This window comes from Acipenser ruthenus, chromosome 19 (genome assembly GCF_902713425.1).
Source record: "Acipenser ruthenus chromosome 19, fAciRut3.2 maternal haplotype, whole genome shotgun sequence".
Taxonomy (NCBI): Eukaryota; Metazoa; Chordata; class Actinopteri; order Acipenseriformes; family Acipenseridae; genus Acipenser; species Acipenser ruthenus.
The window spans coordinates 9,207,456-9,235,203 of NC_081207.1; the positions used below are offsets into that span (position 1 = coordinate 9,207,456).

General features: G+C 37.0%; 1 protein-coding gene across 1 annotated transcript; it reads right to left on the reverse strand.

Moving 5' to 3' along the window:
- Nucleotides 1-61: 61 nt before the first annotated feature.
- LOC117424783 (glucagon-like peptide 2 receptor) lies at nucleotides 62-26,010 on the reverse strand. The gene is made up of 13 exons (XM_034041485.3): nucleotides 25,804-26,010; nucleotides 12,016-12,112; nucleotides 11,595-11,699; nucleotides 10,413-10,537; nucleotides 9,607-9,719; nucleotides 7,072-7,228; nucleotides 6,062-6,269; nucleotides 5,589-5,649; nucleotides 4,285-4,354; nucleotides 3,624-3,712; nucleotides 3,128-3,266; nucleotides 2,680-2,721; nucleotides 62-1,049 (listed from the first exon to the last, which is right to left on the reverse strand). Exons 1-13 carry the CDS (start codon nucleotides 26,008-26,010, stop codon nucleotides 756-758), a joined length of 1,707 nt encoding a protein of 568 aa, XP_033897376.3. The 3' UTR covers nucleotides 62-755.
- Nucleotides 26,011-27,748: the final 1,738 nt, after the last annotated feature.

Below are 27,748 nucleotides of genomic sequence, written 5' to 3' on the forward strand. Positions count from 1 at the left end.
ATTTAATCAGAGGTATTAGAGTTCCCAGAATCATGTCTAAACTCTCACTAGGTCAGACAGCTTAGTTAAGAAGTCTTGAAGGTACTTGAAGGCTGCCGACTACTTATCTAGAGCTCTGACAAATTGTTTCATAAGGCCCAATTTGATGTGCAGTGGTGGCATCAGCACCTTCCGGGGGTCACAGCCGTACTCATCATACTTCAAAGCGTCCAGCAAGGTCTTGATGCTGTTGTAATCCTCTTTGAGGTGCACCGAGTGAGCCAGGGGAAGAGACGGGTACTTGTTACCATTATGGAGCAGCACTGCTTTGAGGCTCCTGGATGAGCTGTCAATGAAGGACAGTATAACGAGAACATGATGGGAGACTACATTTGGGGGCTGATTCGTGAAAGTGATTTACAGTATAATCGTAAATCTCGAAAAACTACTCACTTCTAAATCTTTTGTAGTCATTTTTGTATTACTTTAGTATAAATACATGTTAATTTGGATTCATATGTTGTTTTTTTCTGACTTCATGTGAACGAAAAGACACAAATTCGCCCGTTTTCTCATTGGAAATAGGTAAATTTCAAAATATCACTGTCCTGGTCACAAAAGCAAAGTTTGTGTGGAATAATAGCCATTTTCTATACTTTTGAGGCATAAGCAGTTAGGAAATAACACTTACTACCCAGGAACAAAAATTGTGTTACATAGTGTTATCAATATATTTACAATCGTTTTCGAAGTGGCTGCTTGCCACCGGGTCTGGCTTAAATCTCACTTTCTTCGAGTATTTGTTCAAATGTTTCACCCAAAGTTCCTTCTCCTTCAGAGCTGGACACACTTCCTCTTGTGAAATACTCCAGAGCGGTTGGTCTAAGTTTCACACTTGAAGGTCTCTTCCCATCTCTGTAAAACTCATTTCGGTGGAAATAATGACTTTTCCGCCTTTTGGAGTACTTCCCAAGGTATTTGAAATACTTTCCTAGTATGCAGTCAGCAGCACGTTCAAAGTGATTGGCGAACAGAAACAGTTTCCATCTCTTTTTAAGTTCTGCTTGCACCTGTAGGACAAAGACATGGTTTTACATTGGAAACCATAGAGGGTATATCTTAATGATTCAAACAGTGATGGATCTCAATACAGATGCTCTTTGTATTAATCTAGAAGGCCCCCAGGGGAGATTTATAAACCCACTTAATACTACATAGAATACAATACAGTGAAATTAGGTGTATTAATCAAAACAGGCATCATTAATATTTGCCACTAGATCATTCAAATATGCCATCAGAATCATTTAAGGCAGGATTAGGTCGCGTTACAGCGCTACCCACCATGGTTTTAGTAGTATAATTAAATTATTAAATACTTTTGGGATAGGTTTAAGGTTCAGTTAGTTTAAATGAACAATTGAGGGCATTGCTGGTTCACAGACATGGTGTTATTCTAAACAAATGTAATTTATCAGTTAATGTCTTTGACACTCCTTTTTTTTTTTACTCAAAAAATTGGGAAAATCTGTAAGGCAAACAAATACCATTGTTAGAAGCTGATTGCTAGGAACCCCCCCCCCCAGATGCCCCAAACCTTATAAGAGTCTACCCTAGTAAAAGCATATCAAAGTGTAATAAAGCATAGTTGCATAAAGCATAGTTAAGCATTGTAAAGAATAGCAAGGTATGGTAAAGCACATTAATAAACTTAGCAAACCAGGGTAACGTATGGGAAATACATAGTATAACCATGGGAAAATATTGTGCAACAAAAAGTCACACTTTTAGAACACCATTAGTGCTACAATATTTCATTTAACACAGCTAATACTGTATACGTTTACCAAGAATTTGAAAGAGAAAGCTTGTTTTTTCCCCACGCAAGCTGAATGCATGTAGTGACTTACAGTAAAGCTGTAACTACTGGACTGAAGATTGGGGCAGGGTGTCTGTTGGGTTCAATTTGGAGAAGGTAGTGTGCGAAATGTCCCACAGCTCCTGGATTTATGGGGCTGAATGGGAAGCTCATCCATAACTTCAACATACTTTAGTAATTATAAAGATATTGACAAAGACTTTTCATCAAAAATACTTTCATTATTGTTTCTTCTTTGGACTACTGTAGAAAAGGAAGCCCTGAGGTCCTCATAAGCAGATCATTATTTTTAGTGACCTGTGGCAAATGTATTTATAAAACATTGCTGTGGCTAAAATAACTGCTCCTTTAAACTTCAACGTGATATGGGTATGTAAAATCAGAGTTAACTATTTGATGTGTTGTTTACAATTGAAATGTTTCATTTTTTTGTTTAATTTACTTTTTCAAACTCCCCTGTGGTCTAAATACAGTTCTGAAAACCATGTCTAACCTCCAAGTACATGTGGTACACAAGAGTGTAACCATTAACTTGTCCCATCACCATTCCTTTGATAGTCCTTTTTTCTGGTTGTGTGATACATTTTGCACTTTAAAATAAGGCCTCTCATTTTTGTTTCTGTTCATGCCCCACACCAAAAAATGATTAATTGTGGGTCTTCAATTTAATAATCATTTTTTGTAAATACATTTGTATCTGTACAGTAGACATATGACACTAATCCAGTGGTTCAAAGGAATATACAACTTGTAAGCCAGTGATTTTATCATATCTTCATATCAATACCCGTATGTTGATTATGTAGCAAAAAATATCATACCTCTCCATTGGCAAAGCAGTACAACAAAGCTACCAGGAAACCCTAAAAGAAAAAATATGAATCAGTTATTTAAAAAAGAATGTACAGTAGCATCCATTCCCACTGACATATTTGTCAAACTAGGCAGGATCAATACATGTCATGCATCTTTCATTGTCTGTTGTCTTATCTGGAACTGAGTTCACAGTCCACTTTGTTTACATTCCCAAAAGTACTTCTAGCATTAGGGACACATTCTTTACACTCACAACCCTTGAAAGCTGCTTGCTGCTGTGTGAGACAAATAGGCATGCTCCTGAACAACTAGCAGCAGTAGGGGCCTTTTTTCATCCTTGAATTGCATCAGCCAATGAAATCAAGCAGTGGTTTATGATGTCAGTTGATCATAGCAACCCCTAAACCTTTTAAAGAGAGCAGCACATTCATTTATAAACGAACTGCAGATTACCTGAAAGGAACTCATAGTTAGCTGGATGAAGTGTCTGATGTGCCGTGACTGGCCTTCCACCTGCTCATCAGTAACAAAAGTAAACACAAACTCTTGGATCCCCAGCAACGGGATTAAGACCGAGGTGGCTCTTGCTAATCTGGAATACATGTATATAAAACTAAATTGGTTTAGGCATATAGTAAGGTATTAAAACTGGACTATACATAGACAAAAAAAACATTAAAACAGTATTAAAGGAGTGATCCATCCTATAATAAACAGATACGATTGATTGTTCATTATTAACATACTCTCATGATAGAAATGAATCCATAAGATACATTAGTTGAATATATACTTTGAAGATTATGAAGGTCCCTTGATCAGGAAAAAGTAGATTTTAGAAGAAATAGTAATGAAGACATTAGCCAAAACCTTTTTTTGACAGAAAGATTTTAAAATAATTGACTCCAGGAAACATTTCACTCAATGTGTTTAGTTGATAGGTGCATACCTGGATTTGTAATCATTACATTGCATTTTCTCTGCTTTCAGCTTTGAGAGCAACAATTTTAGTATTTTTACAAAAATGTAAAGATTGACCTGCAATGAAAAACGAAACAGCATTAAAGTTGTAATAAATTAGCTGCAACGGACACTTAGACGGCAGGGTAGTAGCCAAGCCCTTTTTTATGAGGGCCATATTCACAGAACTTGAACAACTGTTTTAAAGAATGCTTGTAAAGCATAGTTGATGAGGAGAGTCAGCCCCAGCACTATGTTACTGTCCCAGTACTACCCCACTTCCCTGACGGACAGCCAACAGAGCCTGTGCTAGCCTCAAAATCCCTCCTCCTCCCCCTTCGCTCTCAGAACTACATCTCCCATCATCCTCCTGCTCACATATGTAACTGAGATGGATTTACCAGTGAGCAGAAGGATGATGGGAAATGTAGTTCTGAGAGGTCTATGCTGGTACATGGGAAGCCATCTTGAGGCAGGGAATGCAATTTAAAATTTTAAAAAAGTGGTCAAAATGTAAAAAAAACAAAAAAAAACAATACACACACCTTATGTAAACAGTTGTAGCAACACCCACACAGGAACATGTAACACAATAAAATAAAAGGGTCCTTATGTACCCTTTAAAGGTGACAGTTGTAAAAGCCTCTTACTGTAATGCAAAATAAAATTGGTCCTCTGATAATCCACCAATATGCCATGTTTATATTTGTACCCCAACACCTGTAAATAAAGTAATATTGTACTGTAAAGGCAGTAAAATGTAAGGCATTCAGACTTACAAAATAGGAATATATTACCCAGTATAAGAACTTATAAGCAATGGCAACAAAGTGGGTTTGGAATAGTGCTTCTTATACTGATATAGTAGCATGGAATCACAATCTATTGACATAAAGGTGCTGAGTCCATATAAGAAAATGTTATGACTGTGGGTTCAATTCCACCAAAGGCTCATATAAGTTTAGCTACCATAACACAACCACTGCATTGCCATTAAACATTGCTGTGCCATCATTTGGTAAAGACATGTTACTGTACAATGTAAATGTAAAATTAATAAACCATTCATAAAACTGATTACAACTAAGATATGTGAGCTTAACCAAAATATCTCAAAGTCAGTCTTAGGCAGTTTCCCAGAAGCTTACAGGCAGATAAAGTGAAAAATGCTAAGGTGAGAAATAATAATAAACTGACATGTGACATTGCACCTTTAAGAAACATCCTATTCTAAAGCTTCAGCTGTGAGACAAAAAACAAACAGCTTTAACATGCTGTATTCAAGGCATGTGGGAATGTCACACCTTGCTTTTATTACCAGACACGCTGTGCAAAGTTTCTGAATAATTGCAAGCAATAGGATTAAAGTATTAGCGATATAAAGGAATTAGAGCTTCAGCAGTGACCTTACTCAGTCTGTGAAGATAAAGCTGAGTCTTGTATCCAAATCATATAGCCATACACAATTAGAATCATTACATCTTCTTCTTCCCTTTTTAATTTGCCATTTTGGCACGTACCTTCTAAATTACAAGATCTTTTTTTCGTCCTTCCAGATCCTTTTTCTCTAGAAAACAGGTTTGTTTTATCATTGTTCTATCAAATTGTTTTGTTTGTGAGTATTGTGTGTTGCACTGCCATTACGGATTCAGACCCATCAGTTAAAAGCTCTAAAACCATGAATGCAGAGGAGCCTGGGTCTTGTTACATTGGTGCCGTGACCCAGATCTCAAAAACCGCTAGGGTCAAAGGGTGAAGAGTGTTATGAGCAGTGCTGTGTGATGCACTGCAGTTATGGATTCCAATCCCTATCGGGGAAATGCAGAGGAACCTGGCTCTTCTGCATAGTGCATAGTGGTTAAGATGCTCACTTGTGGTGCGCATGGTTTTCCCACTTGAGGCATCAACTCCATACAACTCCATATGTAGACAGCAACATAAATATTGTACTTACCCTTTATTTTCATACATAGCTTTTGTCACTGTCCATGGAACAACGAACAGAACTGGAGTCCCTTAATGGAAATAAAAAAGTATATATATATATATATATATATATATATATATATATATATATATATATATATATATATATATATATATTCACAAAAATGTGAATAATTGATTTAAAAAGAAAAAAAAGCAATTATATCAGGGCGTTTTATATTCAATCATTTTAGATTCTGAAAGCTATGTACTCCAAATCATCATCAGCTCATTTTAAAAACAGCAAGAAACAACTTAAGACTTACAAGCCCCACAATGAAATGTCCGAGTTGTTTATTTCTAGTTTGGTAACTTTATTGAGAGCTTTTTTTCCTTTCTTAAAAAAAAAAAAAAAACCTGTGTGAATAGTAATTTAAGTGATTTTAAATGGTGATATGCCGTTATTATTATTATTATTATTATTATTACATTTTGACTTACCCCAGCCTATTAACATATATTTCTTCAACAATCTTCTTTCCGATAGAACAGCAGTATAGGACATATATTTCTTTAACAATTTTCTTTCCGATAGAACAGCAGTAAAAAGTAAAGAATGGAGGTAGATTCCTTCAACTAGTAGCCAGAAGAAATTGGCTCCAACAAAATAGTGCATGGAAACTTGCATGACTCTGCAGGCTACAGAAATCTGTAAAAAAAAAAAAAAAAAAAAAGAAAAGATTTGGAAATTTATTTTATAGACCAACATGGTCTTTCATCTTCTAGTCAGACCTACACACTTTGCTTGTGCTCTTAAATATTAGCTGAACACCTCTTGGAATTCTCAAAAACATTATAATAAATACACTGTAGATACCGGTATTTCTTATTTTTCTTTTGGTGGTATTTTTATATTTAATGATTATCGGCTAAATTACCACAATATTTTAAATAATGTTTTAACTCAAATTATCCCCAGTTAGCAGCTCTTTCATTATTATTATTTATTTATTAGCAGATGCCTTTATCCAGGGCGATATCACATTATACATTATTTCACATTATACAGATATCACATTATTTTTTACATACAATTACCCATTTATACAGTTGGGTTTTTACTGGAGCAATCTAGGTAAAGCACCTTGCTCAAGGGTACAGCAGCAGTGTCCCCCACCTGGGATTAAACCCATGACCCTCTGGTCAAGAGTCCAGAGTCCTAACAACTACTCCACATTGCTGCCCCCTTCATTTGCACTAATTTTCTTTTTTTCTATATTACATATTTTTCTTCATTTTCTGAGGCTGAACTGACCATCTGAAGAAGAGATTTGTGTGGTCATGAAAGCTACTGTAATTTAACTATTGACAATGAAAACAAATACCTAAACCCAAATCATGAATGAATCAAATTCATTCCAAAAGAGATCTCAATTAGATATAGATCTTTATTTCAAAGGTTTGTATTATGCTTTCCAAGAGCATGACTTTGTAACTTTTATTTACTGTACCTCTGAGTTAAAATAGAATATCCATCCTGTTTCGTCTGTGGGTCTCTTAGCGTAGGTGATGTGAAGAATGATGTCTTTGACAAGAATTGACACAGCGCGAAACATAAAGGAAGCAAACAAATTAATGTGGATGTAGTTTCTGGTGCAGTGAAGTTTCCTGCACAAAAAAAGAAAGATAACAAATAAAATTAGCCTTGGAAGTGAAAACCAATCACCTACAAAAACAACTACTTCAAAACAGAAAGTGCTGAATTATCAAACCAGCAGGCACCTTGTACACATTTGCATTGTCAATAAAATAAATGATGCACTTCAACATAAACAAATTGCTTACTTAATCACATTGCTTTCCTGAGGGAAGCAGTGTTAGGGAAGTTTAAAAAGTAATCAGTTACTTGAACAAAATTGTAATTAGTTACAATAACTTCTTACTTTTAAAACAATTAAACTAGTTACAGTTACAAATAGTTACTTCACAGGCAAATATTCTTTGAAGATCTAGCTATTGAACTCACTTGTTCTCTCCTCTGATGCCATTTTCTAGAAAAATGATATGAAAAGCGCATTCTTGTGTCATGTAAGGTTTGACTCACTATTGAAGTGATTTCTAATGTCCATGTTATGCATTAACTGTAGTCCTTTTTTAATGTAACAAAAAGTAGTTATTTTAATTTTTCACTTAAAAATGTTGTTCACACCAATTTCCTGGTATTTTTGGAGCTCAGAGGTGGTAACCCTGGTTGGAAGCAGTGGCATGGGGGGGGGGGGGTTCATGTGTGGTTATTTACACGTGAAGTGGCGATGGATCTGGTTTGAGGTATAGGGTAAATCTCATTTACTTGTGAGACAGCCTTAGGCGCATACATGGAAGGTGTCTGGCACAGATCTCTATTATTATTATTATTATTATTATTATTATTATTTTTTATTTCTTAGCAGATGCCCTTATCCAGGGCAACTTACAGTCATAAACAAAAATACATTTCAGGAATCACAGCACAAGTATTAATACAATTAAGAGCAAGATAAAAATACAATGACTTCAGTCCTAGCAAGTACAAGTATATGACAAAATACAACTCAATAATGGAGTGGATAACAGTGTCAGCGATAGTTACACGAGGATACGATTAAATACAAAACACTACAGATTGAATAACATGGAGTCTAACTGGAACTGCCAATTATTTGATCTGTTTTCTCCCCAATTTAGAACTGCCAGTTATTTTTAAGACCCTGTGTGACGGAGAGGCAAAGACACAAGCACCTGCATCCTCAGAAACGTCCTCCTGCTTTCTCTCATTCTGCATCTCCACAGTGAAGCGAACCACACCTGTTACGGACCGTTTTCATTATACCTCCGGGTTAATTATTTTCTTTTTTCTCTAATAAATAAGTTGTGTGATAAATTAGTCAAAATATTATTCACTACTAACCATAGGTGAAATTTACACGGGGGACACTGGGGACGTGTCCCCCCTCACTTTTCCATTATTTCAGATAGAATAATCTTTATGCATGCATCAGCTACAGAAACTATTCCCCCCACTTGTGAAACCAAATTTACACCACTGCTGTTAACGATAAGCCACCCCACCAATGGACATTTGAAAAACAGTTTTGGCAAGAGCAGTAAAACACATTATTAAACAACCAGGCACGAGGCATTTACAAATCACAGCTTTATTACATGAGCTTAACACTGTGCTTTAAACAGTTTCACTCAAACAAGATGCCACCTGACAACCATGGATTTCCAGGTGAGATTATATCCTGTACCTGTTCTCTGTGCATAGAAACCACATTTTCCCGACCTGTCTGCAAAAACAGCACGAGAACGCTACGTATGGCTAATTTGCATATTGACCTCTTCCTTTCCCCTTCATTTGCATGACATCATTTGACTTGAGCACAATGTCTCGAGAAAAATTAGAACACACATGAAAACTCCATCATAGAAAATGTTCATAGTTAAAAAAGGCCCACTTTGTTATCAGACAGATGTACTCATTCATTTCCCCTGTGCAAACTTGGACCATTCAATTAGTTAATATAGATAAGTAAACAAATAATATTTGCTGGTCACTTCTGTTTCTGTATAGATTGCACATGTGCAGTTTTGAAAGAAATACATGTTTTTGCAAATTCATTTTAAGCAAAGCTCCATTTACATGCTTTACTTCCAGGTAGTCTTGCACTTTCATTTCTGTCATTAACCAACCTGCAGATTCCCCTATTGACTGACATGCTTTGCAGCCAGTTACATGCTTTGACCCCAAAGACACTGCTGAGGTTAAATTACCTACTATAGGAAGTGAATCTCTAAAACATGCAAACTCTGAGTTTACTTTAACCTAGTGTGGTGCCAGATACTACAAATTCAAATACATGACTGTTACATGAGCTACTTTTAAAATTGCACGTACAATATGAGATCTTGACATCATACCTAGAAATATACCTAGAAATACATGTTAATGTTACACTTGGTATGTTGACAAACAGTGGTTTAAATGTTACTTCTGCTTTACCAACCTCAGCAATAGTAAAATGAGAACAGCCAGCAAGAGTGAGGAGAGTGATAGGGAGTATCCTATGGTATAGACAAACTGGAGAACTGAAAGATCTACCGGTACATGCTTGTCTTCCTGTTAGGAGACATAGAAAGAGACAATTACCAAGATACTCTACAATATCATTCAATACATGCTCAATCACAACACATACACACCTATACAACAATCACAACAACTCTCAAAGCATGTGAGTGAAAAGGAGAAGTTAGAATCCACTAGGTAAATGCAACAACAGACAAAATGACTACTGTTGTTATTTAAGACTTTATGATTATTTTTGTTCATTCAGGGGTAGCTTCAAATGTTTGGCTGGCTTAATCTGAGCCAGTAAACACCTAGATGCCAGCTGCTTTTCCGTACTTCTATGATCATGTGGCCTTTGCACTCTGCTAGTTCCACTTGCTTCACACTATTACTGTATACCAGGTCGGGCCAGCAGAAGTGAAAGGTTATATGATTTATTTAGAATCAGGAAGAACTGAAAATAAGTCATCTAGGATTCTACTAGACCCAGGTGAAACATGAATACAATTCAAAACTGGAGGAACAGAGCTTGGAACTGAGGAGGATTGTAAACATTAAACAAAAGTTAAGAGAGAATAAATAGAATTACATTTAAAGCTACTTTATGGCGTGTCTGAGGGGAGGGTGAGGCAACACAGGTTTGAACATAAAAAAAAAATCATTTGTACTAAGTCAGAATTACAACGAACTGCTTCAGTGATTAATCAAGTCATTATTAAAAAGCAGCAGCTCTATCATTACCTGTTGTTTGAAGTGATGGTTGTGTTCGGAGCATTCAGAGTGATCCCTCCAGACTTCTGTTGAGTTTTCAACAGTAAGCCAGGTCCCATTATCAGTGCAGTATCTGTACACATAACCAGCACCCACTGAAATATTACAAGTTAGGCACTAAGAAACAGCAGGTTGCAGTAGGACTGTCACTAGCTCTTCAAACCCCTCTCTCATACTTTTTTTCACAGGAAAAAAAAAACATTAAGAAGAAATGCACCCTGGTGCTGATTTGGGGTTCAGGGGGCCTGTGTTGCCCAGTTCTCCCCACTGTATATTAATGATATGGTATCCCTGAATAGATAGTCATCACCTTTTAGGATGCCCAAGGTGTGTTGTCGTGGATTTACAATGTTTCAAACAAACTCTTCCCCATGGTCTGCTGTTTTTACTTGCACAATTGTGTTGCTCTCTGGCGATTACTTCCTATAAACTAACTAAGAGTGTATAGTTTGCTTCAAGAACAAAAAGGACAACTAGCAAAACCTAAGTGGTACTTAAGTAAAAGCCTAATCCTAGTGTGTATCATTTTCATCTTAAAGTAACAAGTGGAATTATAGGGAATAACATTAGGATTCTTAGTAAAGTGTAATACACACTATACCTATGTCAACAGGAAATGGACTGTCATGTGCCATGGAATTAATTAGCTGTCATTGCATATCAGGCAGTTCAAATGCACAAAAACACCAGTTAGATTAAAGGGACTTTTAAAGATAATAGCTACAAAAAGGCACAAAAAAAGGCTAACCCAAAGTTGTGACAAAAACGTTTTGACTAATGTTTACAATATTTATTTTTTTGTTTTGTTTTGTTTTTTTAATTTACAATGTATAAAGCTTACAGATGTTAGATATTCCTTTTAAACACACCCTATTAAAAAATGGATGCAACATGATACAATTCAATTAACAATTGATTTAGATTTAAGAAAAAAAAAGTAGAGAGAAAGCTAACAAAAAAAACAATTAATAAACAGAAAAAAAACGTTTAAAATATGAAACTCCTACGGTGTGGCATTCATTTGTTACAGGGAATCCTAGCCCCTCTATTAAGGACACATTGTGTTGGACTGTATTCTACACCTATTGCACTTTAATCTGAGAATGTAATAAATCTAATTACATACAATAAGAAAACAATGTGTGTAGCTACCTTCCTTTATCCAGGGCAGGTAATGAGGACAAGGCACTGAAACGTTTCCAGGAGGGGATTCTGGCCAGCAGGCAAACTGGTCAAATGATGCGTTGCAGTACACCGCTACAAAAACACACACAATGACCACGCCGGTTAACATTAATCTTAATCCTTATGTTTTAAATAATAATAACAATAATCTTTACATTAATGTATTGAGTTATTTTTTTTTTTACATATAGAACTTTCATATGTATGTTCTAATAAAGCTCATAGAAAAACAGTGGCAGGTCTTACTTCTGCCCACTAACTTGTTAAGCTTTTTTAGAACGATTAAATAGACCCTGCATAAGCATGTATAAGTTTACATTACATCTCTGATTATAGAAACACATACACGTTTTTGAGCTACACCAAATATATACAGTAGGGCTCTCACCAGATCTGTTGATGTTTGTGGGTGTTAATGTCTTCTTACAATTTACCTTATAGTCCAACCACTTCCTTATCGTATCATCTAGCAGAGACCCCATGACCTATAGAAAAAAAGACAAAAAAATGAAGCCATATTACTAAGTGACCCAGGAGAGAGTTAATGATGTAAAATTGAATGAAACCAGGTGAAAGATGTTTTAATCAGTTGTTCTAAATTATAAACAAATGCTAAACAAAAGCATTTTATTAATGTGCCATAATACTTAGAAGAGAATAGTATGCAGTCAGAACTGTTTTACATCACTCCTGTTAATGACATCCTCTGCTTATTATCACTGTGCCTGAATTGAGCAAAAGCCATTGAGGGATAGAACCTCATAACCCAATTTCAGTTTAGATTTTCTTTTCTAGGGAAACACATCTGGTGAAGAACATTTCAGTTTTCAGAAAATTGTATTTGTTTTTTAATAACAAGCCATAGGCTAAAGAAAAAATATATTTGTTTTGTACTTTGCCACTGATTAAAATAAAAAGATGACCAGTATATCAACTATTCCTGTTCTACAAAAGGAGCATTCATTTTCAAATGCATACTAAAGCTGTTAAGTTAACTAAAGTTCACATAGGTCCTTGAAGTACTGTAGGCTACTGTACTACGTATGCACACTTTGTGTATTATACACAACAGCCACCTAGAATATCTATCATTTGTTTTTCAAGAGAGAATATTTTAGTTGCTGTGAGGCACTAGAAGAAAAGTTGATAACATTAAAAAAAATCTCCACAAGATGGCAATGTTAAATAAAGACCTGCAACCCTCAGAAATTCAAAAGGCAGTGGAACCTGGACTAATAGTCTTTCAGAAACCCAGCACACCGGTACAGAAATTTATATATATTTTTATTTGCAGCAATGAACTTCTCTACTGCCACATTCATATTTTTCCATGTATATGACATCCTATTGGTGCTCTTGAGCAACCTTGCTCATTTAAATGTCACCTAGGTTGAATCTTGGCTATATTCTTTAACAAAGATCAATAAATCTCATTGTGGCAAAGTGGTTTACAGTGTGCATGTGTAGGAGTGATGCAGTGAGCAGTGAAAAGATAATCCAGGTAAAATGGTGTTTATTTTTAATCCTGGTCTGGTGACCACAAACAATAATCCCAGGCAATACACAGCAATATGTATTGCACTGTTTTAAAGTACGGGTTGCAGTCCCAAATAATAACACAGTTACTTTATCACCCACTAATACACACACGATCACAAGTCCCTAGTGAGTGGTTTCAGTGCAAGTGGTGAAATACAATTCACTACGTGAAAAAGGTGCAGTGCTGTCCAGGTTCATGCTGGCCTTAAGCAACAGCTTCTGGATCGTGTTTAGCCATCCAATAAATCATAAAAAAGCACAGTATTAGACACGACAAAAACAAACAAACACTCACAATATATTTTAACACGGTTCTCCTTCCGGGTTAGCTTTAACCATAACAAAGGAACAGATCACCTCACTACATCCCCTTATATACCATCAATCACGACCCCTTGGTTAACGATTACAACCGCTCCTCCAATCCGTGGCTGCCACATCGTTTCCCTTCTGGGTCCATGATTTAGTGTACCATAGCTCCACCCCCCTTTCTAGATGGCTAACTTCCTCCTAACCCTGGGAATTAATTATCTGGCCATCCAGTCCAGGGCACTCTGTTCCCTTTACATAGCACCCTCACAGGTCGGGAGGGAGATTTATCACCAAGAATCATTCTGTCTCTGTCACACTCAACTTGCCATGTTAACAGTCTAAACTTGTGCAGTGGCTTCAGTGGGTAAACTGATAATTGACTAAACAGAAATAAAAACTCCTTTTAATTCCTTTTATGCATGCAGCAGCCTTGGAACAGGGCTGCCTCTGCATAGAGCAGCTTAAAATCCTGTAATACATCCACCCGGTACAAAATATCTCCTTAACTGGAAGTGCTATACTTTGTACACTAAATCATGCTAAGGAATTCACTTTCAAAACAGGGAATCTGAAAACATACGTGAAACTTTCAAACAAAGTGTCACATACTGTACGTATATACAGACATATGCATTGGCGGCAGGGATAAATATCATCTTACTCCTACAGGGCTACATGGCACATTTATTGTCTATTACAATGCCAATGTTTGTAGCACTAAACACCTGTTTCATTTTAACACATATATCAGTAAAATACATCCCCTGCAGCAGCTGTAAATTCCAAATTAGGCACATCAGTATGGCAAAAAAAAGTTTGTGACCATGACGAATATCAACAGTACAGAACAGTATAGAATAAGAAATGGCATTAAAATGTTTAATCACAATTTGATAAGCAGTTCTCCAGACATGCAACAGCTTATGTGTGATATACAGATGGTTAGATACACCCCCCTATATCCCCAGAATGTGATATTCTCAATAGCTTTAAATACTGTTATTACCACATTTCATGTCAATTGGATAAGCAATTCTCCAGATATATGGAAAACTATATATACGACCGCCTCCAGCATGTCCTCATTGCAGAGGATAACGAAGTAACAGGGGTGAGGTTTGACAAGAATGATCTCAAAACAGTGGCAAGATTAGGCTACAAACAATGTGATGCTAAGAATGTACATGTAAAGTCAGTTGTTCACAGATCAATGTTCTTCTACATCATTTTAATAATGTATTTCAGGTTAAAGGTCAGAACCCTTTGTGTCTTTAGGAATGCTCTTTGAAACAGTCTTGCCTGCAGTGTTGCCAGATTGGGCTGGTTTTTTTATTATTTGTCTGGGTAAAAATTGCATTATGCGGGTGATGATATTTTGGGCTAGATTTAGGTCTTTGGGCGGATAATTTGTATTTTCTGTCAGAGATCCATAAAAATATTTTTAAAAAAAATAATATTATAAGTACATCTAAAATAAAGTAAGATTCAATGAGCTGAAGGTAAAATTACATCCCTAAAACACTTACTTTTCATAACCAATTTCGCCCACCTTAACACAACCATGGACTTGTTTAAGACTGCCAGCACGATTACTTTTTACGTGTGCTGGTAGATGATCAATACAGACTGTTTAGTTTGATTTCATTTCACCCAATGAAAGCCCTTTAACTTGTCCACGTAAAATGTATGCCACAAATGTTGTGTTTGGTGGAAGGGCAGGTTCTAATTAGAAACAGTCAGCGGACGGCGCTGCTTGTAAAAAATATATTTTTAAAAAAAACATGGCATCCAAATGGAAAAATTCTTGACATGTTTAAAAAAAAAATGTACAGACACATTATCAGAATCATGTTCACAAAGATATAGCCCAAGGAACACCAACCATGTAAACACAACTAAAATATGACTGTGAAAATCACAGGGAGGTGAAGCAGTCATGGTTTCAAATATACCCTCTGGTCCCCAAAGAACATTTTCACAGAAACACGCATCTTCAAAAGATCACAGCTAAGTTTTTTTTTTTTTTTCCGTTGTTTGCTATCTCTTTAAAATGTGTTGAAATATATTTAGGAAATAGTACCAGAGTAGATTCGAATTTAATAAAATAAACACATTTATTATATTTTTTTAAAAAAGAAGGATTCGTCTCACTATGATATATTGAGTTTTAATGTCAGAATTGCTGCAATATTACTGTCAGTAGCCCCAGGTGAAAGAACACGGTAAATATATATTGTAGCGATCCTGGTTCCCGCAGGCAGGCGCATCACACAGGGCGAGGCAATCCACACACAGACGGAGGGCGGACGTGAACCCGGGACCTCTCACACTGAAGCATAGTGCCGATACCGCTATACAAAACAGCAGGATCCTTTGCAAGGAGCGTATATTGGGCTTATGTCTCTGTGTGTGATTACGTCACCTACCAGCCAAACTGCTGCCTTCCCCCGTACACGCTACACTCTCCCCTGCCAGCCTCAAGTCCGCCTCAGACTTGCTAACCAGGCTACAGTCCAACGAGTGCGTACCGGGGTACCTGCATCCACTTCTGACACCAACGTAGCGATCTTGATTCCCATTTATTAAAGTTTGGCATTTATTAAATGGGAATCAGAGGTATAGTGCACTTTACATATATGGTTTATGTGAATTGTAAAGGGTAGGGTCTGGCATTTAAATATTTACGTGTTTTCAAATAAAATACATGTCTTTTTGCCTTGTGTAACAGTATGTTTAGAACATAAGAACATAAGAAAGTTTACAAACGAGAGGAGGTCATTCAGCCCATCTTGCTCGTTTGGTTGTTAGTAGCTTATTGATCCCAGAATCTCATCAAGCAGCTTCTTGAAGGATCCCAGGGTGTCAGCTTCAACAACATTACTGGGGAGTTGGTTCCAGACCCTCACAATTCTCTGTGTAAAAAAAAGTTTAACTTGTTTACAGTATTGTTAAGTGTCTTAAGTTTTTCCAGTGTGGTTAAAAAATGTCACGTTACTTTAGCCACAGTGGCTAACTAAATTAAAGTCTTAGAAGAAACGTACCCTACCCGGGAACTGCTGGCCAATTTTGATTCCAGCATGTACAGCAACTAGCTGATACTGCTGAAATATTGGAGACGAAGTGAAATGTATATAGTTCACGTTTCTGTTTCTGAAATTCTGAGCATTCAGAGGTACAAGACCAGTGCAGTCGGTAAGTATAAACATTTTATTTATCATTCTTTGTTAATTGCTATTAGTATTGCTGTTATAACAAATCATTCTACTACTTACTTGGTGATTGGGCTACGTTTGGAAGTCCTGGGCGGGATTTTAGCTGTGATTGGGCTATAAACTGGCTACCAAATCTGGTAACACTGCTTGCCTTTCAGCACCTATGATCTTGACAATGTACAGAAGGCATCATATGTTACTGTACAGTGCACATTCCATTCCTTGCTGTGGATGTGATGGGGTCACTGTGTGATCACTGCATACATGGGTGGGAATTATTATGGAAACATTCATACAACTTTCCATCTTTAGTCATTTTCTCAGTTTTATGGTCTTGGTCCTGGAAGTGGACATGGAAAACTAGACATGGAGAACTAGACACAGAAAATAGTTATTTATTTTTGCTTAGCGGCTGTTTGGATTCAATCTAGGGGTGTAAATCTGCATTTAAATATGTTTGTATGTATTTCAAATTTGTACATACACTTTAACTTACAGTATTAAAGTAGACCAGTATGCAATATATTCAAAAACTGTATACTGTATAAAGACCCTTAATGACAACCATGCAAAACGATTATAAGAAAAACAGAACATTAAATAAAATAATATACAATTAGGATATTTTGTTAATCTTTGAGACACATTAAGAGGAGTGTGTGTACTAATTATTCCCAAATGGGACATTATAAGCTTGAGTGAGCGCCTAGTTAGTCACATAGGCAGGAATGGAATAACAACATAAATAAATAGTAAGAGTAAATATAGAGAAAAAATAAATAGATATAAAATAAAATAAAATAAAATGAATGAGAAGATCGTTCCATTTTAGAAAGCTGTGTATACAGACCTACAGTACACTTTAGGACCAAGTCTTATTGTATTGTAATTCAAATTGTATTATCTATAAGAGTTCTGTTGCTTCTCTGAGCAGAGTTCCTTCCTTTTTTTGGTTGTATATATTAATGCTATAAATACACTGCTGGAAGCATATGCAATCATAAATTACACCAACCAATAAACAGAACTAACACAACCATGATCTTTTCATAAACGCTCTCTGAGTTGAAGCAAAACAGTAGCCAGACTTGTTTTTATAGTCTTTATGTGGTTTATGAGCAGAATATTATTTTTCTCTCTTATTAGTGTTTGCACTCAGACTTCACAAAGAACCAATAATGGTAAATAAATATTATTATCAGTTAACATATGGCAGGACTAATGTGATGAGTTGATTTTAATAGATCTGAATTGTACTCAATGACTTCACCCTCTGGTGACTCCAGTTGCATTGTAGATGCATTGTTATCAACAAACACCTTTTGACAAGGAGTACATAATATCCTTGTATTTAAAGATTGTCTGTATTATTTCAAGTGCTAGTAGCTAGGAATCTTACTGTTGTGCACTTGCATTTGTTACATAGGTCTTAAATGTCCAGTTATGAAAGAAACACATGTTATAGATAATATTTATATACAGACATGCTCAAATTTGTTGGTACCCTTATAGCTCATTGAAATAATGCTTCATTCCTCCTGAAAAGTGATGAAATTAAAAGCTGTTTTATCATGTATACTTGCATGCCTTTGGTATGTCATAGAATAAAGCAAAGAAGCTGTGAAAAGAGATGAATTATTGCTTATTCTACAAAGATATTCTAAAATGGCCTGGACACATTTGTTGGTACCCCTTAGAAAAGATAATAAATAATTGGATTATAGTGATATTTCAAACTAATTCGTTTCTTTAATTAGTATCACACATGTCTCCAATCTTGTAATCAGTCATTCAGCCTATTTAAATGGAGAAAAGTAGTCACTGTGCTGTTTGGTATCATTGTGTGCACCACACTGAACGTGGACCAGAGAAAGCAAAGGAGAGAGTTGTCTGAGGAGATCAGAAAGAAAATAATAGACAAGCATGGTAAAGGTAAAGGCTACAAGACCATCTCCAAGCAGCTTGATGTTCCTGTGACAACAGTTGCAAATATTATTAAGAAGTTTAAGGTCCATGGAACTGTAGCCAAACTCCCTGGGCGCAGCCGCAAGAGGAAAATCGACCCCAGATTGAACAGAAGGATAGTGCAAATGGTAGAAGAAGAACCAAGGATAACTGCCAAAGAGATACAAGCTGAACTCCAAGGTAAAGGTACGTCAGTTTCTGATCGCACCATCCGTCGCTTTTTGAGCAAAAGTGGGCTCCATGGAAGAAGACCCAGGAGGGCTCCACTTTTGACAGAAAAACATAAAAAAGCTGGAATTTGCTAAAATGCATATTGACAAGCCACAATCCTTCTGGGAGAATGTCCTTTGGACAGATGAGTCAAAACTGGAGCTTTTTGGCAAGTCACATCAGCTCTATGTTCACAGACGAAAAAATGAAGCTTTCAAAGAAAAGAACACCATACCTACAGTGAAACATGGAGGAGGCTCGGTTATGTTTTGGGGCTGCTTTGCTGCGCCTGGCACAGGGTGCCTTGAATCTGTGCAGGGCACAATGAAATCTCAAGACTATCAAGACATTCTGGAGCGAAACGTACTGTCCAGTGTCAGAAAGCTCTGTCTCAGTCGCAGGTCATGGGTCCTCCAACAGGATAATGACCCAAAACACACAGCTAAAAGCACCCAAGAATGGATAAGAACAAAACATTGGACTATTCTGAAGTGGCCTTCTATGAGTCCTGATCTGAATCCTATCGAACATCTATGGAAAGAGCTGAAACTTGCAGTCTGGAGAAGGCACCCATCAAACCTGAGACAGCTGGAGCAGTTTGCTCAGGAAGAGTGGGCCAAACTACCTGTTAACAGGTGCAGAAGTCTCATTGAGAGCTACAGAAAACGTTTGATTGCAGTGATTGCCTCTAAAGGTTGTGCAACAAAATATTAGGTTAGCGGTCCCATCATTTTTGTCCATGCCATTTTCATTTGTTTTATTATTTATAATATTATGTTGAATAAAAAATCAAAAGCAAATTCTGATTTCTATTAAATACGGAATAAACAATGGTGGATGCCAATTACTTTTGTCAGTTTCAAGTTATTTCAGAGAAAATTGTGCATTCTTCGTTTTTTGTGGAGGGGTACCAACAAATTTGAGCACGTCTGTATATATCTTAAAATTGGTACTACACTAGGTTTAGGAAATCTCTATTTGCAAGCCATACTTTCAGGTAGTCTTGCACTTCCTTGGACATTTCACCTGGAGGGTGAAATTGTCCTCCCCTCTTCAGCAGCTTCTTTTTCTGTGATTAACCAAGCTGCTTCCCTTGCTGACATGCTTTCAGCCAATAACATGTTTGACCCAGACACTGCTGAGGTAAAATGACCTAGGAAGTGGAAATGTAACAGATATCTTGAGACTGCATGGGAACTGAAAACATTTTAAAAAACCTACTGTAACGTAGTACCAGATAGCATGTACATTGGACACCAATATAGCAAATGAAAGTGCAAAATATTTTGTCTGCTGCAATCGCTTTAAATTCCCACTATCCTTAAAGGGAATATTTATAGGTCTGATAGTTCAACAAAAGTTTACCATCATTGCGTTTTTGTTATTATTGAGTCATTTAGCAGACGCTTTTATCCAAAGCGTTTTCCATTTCTCCCAAGCGTTGCACTGCCTTTGGATGCAGTTTGAACATTACAATGATAATCACCCTGCTCTTGCAAAGTAAACGCGAATTACCTCTGACATATTACCCCCACCATAAAGTAAAGCAACAATAATAATAATATATTGTACGTGTATATGATTTTGTAAACCGTGGAGGCTGTGTGGTCCAGTGGTGTGGAACCAGGAGGACCCGGTTCAAATCCCACCTCAGCCATTGACTCATTGTGTGACCCTGAGCAAGTCACTTAACCTCCTTGTGCTCCGTCTTTCGGGTGAGACGTAGTTGTAAGTGACTCTGCAGCTGATGCATAGTTCACACACCCTAGTCTCTGTAAGTCGCCTTGGATAAAGGTGTCTGCTAAATAAATAGCAATAGAATTAAAGAAGTAAGATAACTAAGGTTTACAAATAAATAGAAACACGTTTTTAAGCTTGTTTGTGAGGAACAAAGAACACTACAACCTAATAAAAATTAAACCTACTTACACATCTAACTAATGATATCCATATAATGATGACCTTATAATTATGCAATATATATTCAACAATTACTACATCAAAGTGCTATTTAAAATAAAACTTGAAACAAATTATTCAACAATTGTGATATATAAGTGCCCATATTTCCTGTTAAATGGATCTGAAGCATTATTCTTCTAACACAAAAGGTAAAAATAATGGAGCAAATTGTATTCGTAAGAAAATCATTTGATTGTGTCCTTTCTAAGTGGTTCTGGACCATAATCAGATTTATTAAATGTGGCTCTTAGGAAGAGAACAAAATAGAACTTTACCAAACTAGTAAGAATCCATTTAGATGTGCATGTGAGCCAAGTGCCATTAATTTACATTTTTCCTTTCAGACAACATCTTTGAAGCTGCTCATAATTCAACTTAATGGAATTATAATGGAGGTATTTTATGTACCATGCCAATATTGTGTGTCCACCTACACTGTCTAATGTGAACATATGTAGGGTCATTCTCACTTTTAGACTAACACATTTATGCTGAGCATATTCAGGTCCTTCTCTTAAACCTGTTAATTGTGGAACAGGTTGGCAGTAAAAACTGAGACTTTTAATGAACAAAATCAAATAATTTGTTGTTTCTGACCAGCTGAAACACAGCCTGACATGAGTGTAGCAGGGGAAGAGATATCTAAGACAGTAAGCACTTATAGCAAATCAGACAGGCATAGTGTCATTTAAAACGGAATGGAATACTACTTCTTTGTAGATCTACATGAAAGATAAATATATATGTATATACATTAATTACGTTATTTTGGGATTCTTCAAGCATAGCTTTTACTGTACAGTGCACTAAATATCTAAATCTGAACAAGTTTGTATGAACATTTCAAAAGTTCAAGCAATGCTGGACTGTAACGTTCAATATGAACACTTTATAAAAATGACACCACAACACAATGACGCATAAACCCACTGGTTAATTGGCTGGATCAAAACACCAGAACAATCAATACAAAAAAAATAAAAAACTTTCCCCCCAACAAAGACTGCAGTACCTTTTCTTCACATGCATAGAATGGTAAACTCTAACGTTGCAAGGTTTTAAAAACTAGACATGTACTTTGGGGTATTTAATTAGATTTGACAAATCTGCCATCACAGTTAAATAAAGTGCATCATACAGTGGCTATTATGTAACTGACTGTACCCCAATCAGGAAAAGTTACATACATTTCAATATTTTCAATTACTGTACTTATGGATAAGTAAATTCTGTAAAATTATTATAGTTTTTTTTTTTTTTATAAATCAAATCAAACACAAAGGTCTCTAATTCTCTGCCCAGTATTAAACATAGAATTTGTATCAGAAGTTTAGTTCTGGTAGTTGGCTAAAAAGATGCTGAGAACAAAAAATATATCTTTCCAGCTGTTCAACTATAAGTTCAGAACAAAGATAAAATGTAAAACATTTGAGGAAAAATCTACCAAATGCATCACAAAAAAAGTAAGATACTGTCTTTGTAGTTAAACACGGCATGCTCAGAGGTCTATAATGGTGTAATACAATCAGATATTTAGCATTTAAATATATAACATTTATTATAGTATTATTATATCCCAATACACAAGTAATAAATTCAATTTAGGAAAAATAAATATAATTCATTATGCGTATAAAATCAATATGAAAAAAAAAAAATTATTATTAATCAAATATTGGTATAATACAGGTTTACAAAAACCACCTGAGAATATTTCTCTTTCATTTAGAGCTTAAGTTAATTTATGACAAAAAAAGTTATCCAGAAATTTGTGCTGAAAGCTTATAAAATTCAAACTCACAATTGCTGTTTTTTTACTCCCAAGCGGTCTATAAAAAAGTTTACAGTAAGCATAGTGTGCAGTTAACAATCTGTAAAGCTTTATAGTGAAGTTCCAATTAAGCAACTATAACACTCTCACATTCCAGCCTCTTAAAACTGCATAACCAGCTGAAAACTGAGACAAAAAAGCCTTGGTATTGCTAATAGTTTCCCTTACCTGTTTACTGTTCAATAGTGTCAGCACTAGGACCAGGGTTGACTTTGTGATATTCCTGTAAGACAGCCTCCAGTTGGATGCCATTCCACCAACTAAAGCAAAGGTGACTATGGCACACTAATTAGACAGGTTCAGCAACTCCTCAAGCATCATCCATCAAGCTCTTATAAGCACCAGGCAGTTTCACTGTACTCAAGTTCATTTGCTATATATACATTTAAAAACAGACTCTCTTAAAGAAAAGAGAAACAGGGTGCCAGATTTGCCATCTTTAAAAAGGTTGGGATGAAAAACTTTCCCTTGCTTATGAAGTTCAGTATTCCCAGTCCACCCGCAGTCTTGATGTTCTTGGATGATTTGTACAAGTTTGAAATACGCAGGCTTACAGCATTGTTACAGAACCAACACTGACAGTATCTGCCCAGTTCCACAGATACATAGCAAGTCTCCTATTTACTCTTCAGCCAATCAAGATAAGGGATGAAGCGAAAGTATGCGAGTGTATGTCACAATTAGGCGGCACCTGGGTTTTTGTTCAGGACACTGAAGCTGGTTAAAGAAGGAAAATGTAATCTCTGTCTTAAATTAAATGAGCCAAATACAGAAGTCTGATCTGATAAAATAAGCATTGTTTTAAAGTGTTAAGTGTTATGCAGTATGTTCTGGAAATAATGAACGTCCTGGAAAAAGTGAATGTCTTATTCACAAAGCATTACCTCATGTAAAGTTATTTAAAGAATATTCTTTATGAATAAAATAAAGTTTGATATTCATAAAGAAGAGGTCGGGGTACCATTCTACTTGTGAGATGTCTTGCTCATTATTTATTTTATTTTTTTTAAAGAGGAGACGATTATCTATTCAAGGATGCCAAGATATTTAAAGGATCTAAGTGAGGAAAAATGGCCAATAAAATCAGCATCCATAATTTGTGTTGGTACTGTGTGTGTGTGTGTGTGTGTGTATATATAATATTTCTTAGCAGACATATATATATATATACAGTATAGTGTTTGTTAATTGAATTTACTAAGTTTCTTTCAGTGTTCCAAAATTTGAGTATTATTTAGTTGTGGATAGTTTGCTCTCAAAAAGTAAATGTATTATTGTCAAATTATTTAATTATTACTATTAAACCCACCTAATAAATTGATCTAGCTTTTATTCCTATAATGATTAGGTCCATAAATACATGAGTAATTTTAAATACTTTAAAGCTCATGAATAGCTATGTAAAACACTACTAGGGAAAAAGGGAAAAATATATATTACTCAAGGTTTATAGAAAAGAAGGGAATCGGAAGGGCTTTTATTAGGGTGCCGTTTACAATCAACCACCAATGTGCAAAGGGAACACTCACATGATTACATTGAACTGCATACTGTACCATGGTACAGAACAGTTAATTATTCTAAATTGTGTTTGTTTTTTGCAACATTAACAGAATGATTTGTCTTGAAAAATAGAATCCAAGGTGTTCTGAGCTAAAGGATATTATCGAGTAAAGCCAGACCATTTAGCCCATACATTAATTTGTTTAATCTAAGTCACATTTTGTTTGAATCCATCAACACCTCCCAGTCTGTGTATCTCCTATGTAAACACAATATGGACTTTATTTATGATAGTTTCTGTGAAGCTGATTATTTAACAGACTTTAACATCTTTATACCCTGCTTGTTCAAATAGTTTTCATGACTAACATTACTGCTTGACAGGAATGTTTGATAATAGACAGGTCTGCCCGTGCATGGTTTAGCATGGATTGCTTCAGAAGTGCTTCACACTTACTAGGGGGACAAAAACTAACTTTAGAAGTCAGAAATCCTTGGCAGTGTTAAGTGGGGGATCTTTACATGCAATATAATGTATACATACCACTTCTTAGGTCTAACCATTATCTTTATAAAAGACATACACATATGGTACTGTAACTTGGGAGAACTGAAAGTCATAATTTTCAACCTGTTGTCTGCAGCACCCTACTCTAAACCTTTAGGGCATTATATAAGCACTCACGCTAAGTGCTATGTATTGACTGAGATGGACACCGCCATGCAGTTAAACAGTAATTGCTTTATTAAGGGAGATCGACCAAGCCACACTTACATCCGAGTAAGCTCCCTACTCTGAGAAACTACGGCAATCCAAGAGTGCCAAATTACTAGAGCACATATTCGAATTAGGCGTTTACTACTTAACATAATTATCTCAATACACTACAGTAAGCTAGTGCGATAGCTCACCGAAGGGCCTTCTCACCAAAAGGCCGGTAGTCTACACTGTGGTAGTCCACACGAGGACAGGCCAATGATGGCCTGCTGCAAAATTTTCGATTCAAGCTTTGAACTGAAGGCTCGAACTCCAGACCAGGTTTGCATACATTTCTTCCTTTTTTTTCTCTTTATTATTTAATTCTCTCACTCCTCCTGTACTTGTCTATTTTCGCCTCCCTCTCGGCACCACCCTCTCCCATAGCCATTTCTACTTCCTTTCCTCTAATGCTCCTTACCATGACTAACTATAATATCCCTGTAATCCTCTCCCCTCGTTTCTGTCCTCTGGCTTCTCCCTGCCACCGCAAAACTAACTCCTCTAACCTTATCTCCCTGCCTCCCTTGTCAAAATCACCTCATTGCTCTCTACTGCCCTCTGGAACCCTTACTCACTTTCTTGATGAGCTTGATTTCCTCCTCTCCTCCCTCCCCTCTCCCTCCACCCCTATTGTTCTACTAGGTGACTTCAACACCCACCTCGCCAACCCTAGCTACTCTGCTGGATTTCTTCCCCTTCTTCACTCCTTCGCCCCCCCCCCCCCCCCACACACACACAGCGGGCCGTCAACTGGACCTCGTCTTCACCAGGGACTGCTTGCCACCCACCCTTTCGGTCACTCGACATCTCTGACCACTACTTTATCCCTTCTCTCTGTCACTCCCATCCCTTCCTGCTCTGCCAACCTCCTCTGTCACCTACCACCAAAACCTCAATTTCCTCTCCCCCCTCTGTCTTCTCCTCTGCTGCTCTCTTGCACCTCCCCTCTATCAACTCCTTCTCCCAACTCTCTGTAGACTTGACTACCTCTACCCTTTTCTCGTCCCTAACCTCCTGTGTTGACTCCCTTTGCCCTCTCACCCCTCGACCTGCCCGCCTATCCCCACCCCAGCCCTGGCTCTCCTCCATGGTCCCCTTGGCTCATACCAAACTGTGCTCTGCTGAAAAGAACTGGAAGAAAACCAATCTCCCTGCTGCCATGGATCTCTATCGCTCACTCCTCTATTCCTTCTCTTCTACACTCACCTCTGTCAAACGCTCCTACTTTCACTCTATCATTCAGCCTTCCACTAACAATCTCAGCAAACTTTTCTCTACCTTCTCTTCTCTCCTTAGCCCTCCCCCTCTTCTACCTTCCTCTATCTCCGCTGATGGCTTTGCTTCCTTTTTCTCCTCCAAAATTACAGACATCGGCAAACACTTCACTACCTCGACTCATTCCCCACCCACCCCATGTCCTCTGCTCACCCACTCCCCATCACCGTCGACAACCCCTACCATTCTACCCTTTTTTTCCTTTTTGCCCCTCTTGGACCCTGATATTTGCTGGTTTTCGCCCGGCACACTCTACTGAAACTGCTCTGCTCTCTGCCCATGCCACCTCTCTCTCCTCTGTCCAATTCTCCTCGACCCCTCTGCAGCCTTTGACGCGATTGATCACTCTATTCTCCTGTTCTCCCTCGCTGACCAGGGACTCTCCAGCACTGCACTCGTATGTACCGTGTGTCCTGACGTGGCTCACCCTCTGCCTCTTGCTCTCTTTCGACAGGTGTCCCCCAAGGCTCAGTCGTGGGACCCTGCCTGTTTTCTCTCTACAGCCCGCTCCCTGGGTCCTCTCATCTTCTCCCATGGCTTCTTGTATCATCTCTATGCTGATGATGCCCAGATCTTCTTCTCCTTTGCCCCCTCTGACCCTGACGTTTCCTCCCGTATCTCGACCTGCCTCTCGGCAATCTCCTCCTGGATGCACTTGCATCATCTCAAACTCAACCTCTCCAAGTCACACCTCCTTTTCTCCCTTCTTCCTCCCCCACTGCTGATCTCTCTATCTCTATTCCTCTTGAACCCACAACCCTCTCTCCCTCCTCATCCATCAACAACCTCAGTGTCAGCCTCGACCCATCCTTCTCTCAGCACATCTCTACTCCGCCACGCTCCTATCGCTTCTTCCTCAGCAACATACTCAGAATTCGCCCCTTTCCTCACTGACTACTCCACAAAGCTCCGAGTTCAAGCCCTAGTACTGTCCCACCTTGACTACTGCAACTCCCTCCAGGCTGGCCTCCCTGCCTCTGCCATCTTGCCATATTCTACTACTGCTCTTAATTATAACTACTTCCTGTATCTTGCATTTGACTTTACTCTTATAGGTATACGTATTCACACTTTTTGTAATTGCTTTTATTTGAAATCATTCTCAACTGTTTATCATACTTACTAAGTGTTCATGCTGGACTTTACTCATATAAGCAAATATTTTTAATATAAGTTAACTGCTCTTAGTCGAACCCACTCTTGCATGTAATTATTTACTGTATTCTCTATTTTTTGCTATTATTTTAATTTGATCTTTTGCTACTGATTTTATTATACTTTACAGCTGTATCTGTAATGTGATATTCTGAAATGTGATACTTTACAATGTGATATTTTGTAATGTGATACTTCGTACTGTGATATTTTGTAACAATTCGCCCTGGATAAGGGTGTCTGTTAAGAAATTAATAATAATAATAATAATAATAATAATAATAATAATAATAATAATAATAATAATAATAATAATATAAAGGCAAATTGTGTGCAAATAGCAGATTTGATTACACGATTACAAGAAACAAAAACACCTTGGGCACACTTGCTAATG

Excerpts from the sequence above, each read along its gene's own strand:
- LOC117424783 (XM_034041485.3), bottom strand. The coding sequence starts at position 26,010 with ATGGAGGAGAGCCAGGGCTGGGGTGGGGATAGGCGGGCAGGTCGAGGG. Across the intron at positions 7,229-9,606 it reads CTCATTTTACTATTGCTGAG|GAAACTTCACTGCACCAGAA; the intron begins GTTGGTAAAGCA and ends TTTTTTGTGCAG. Across the intron at positions 5,650-6,061 it reads ATATATGTTAATAGGCTGGG|GGACTCCAGTTCTGTTCGTT; the intron begins GTAAGTCAAAAT and ends ATTTCCATTAAG.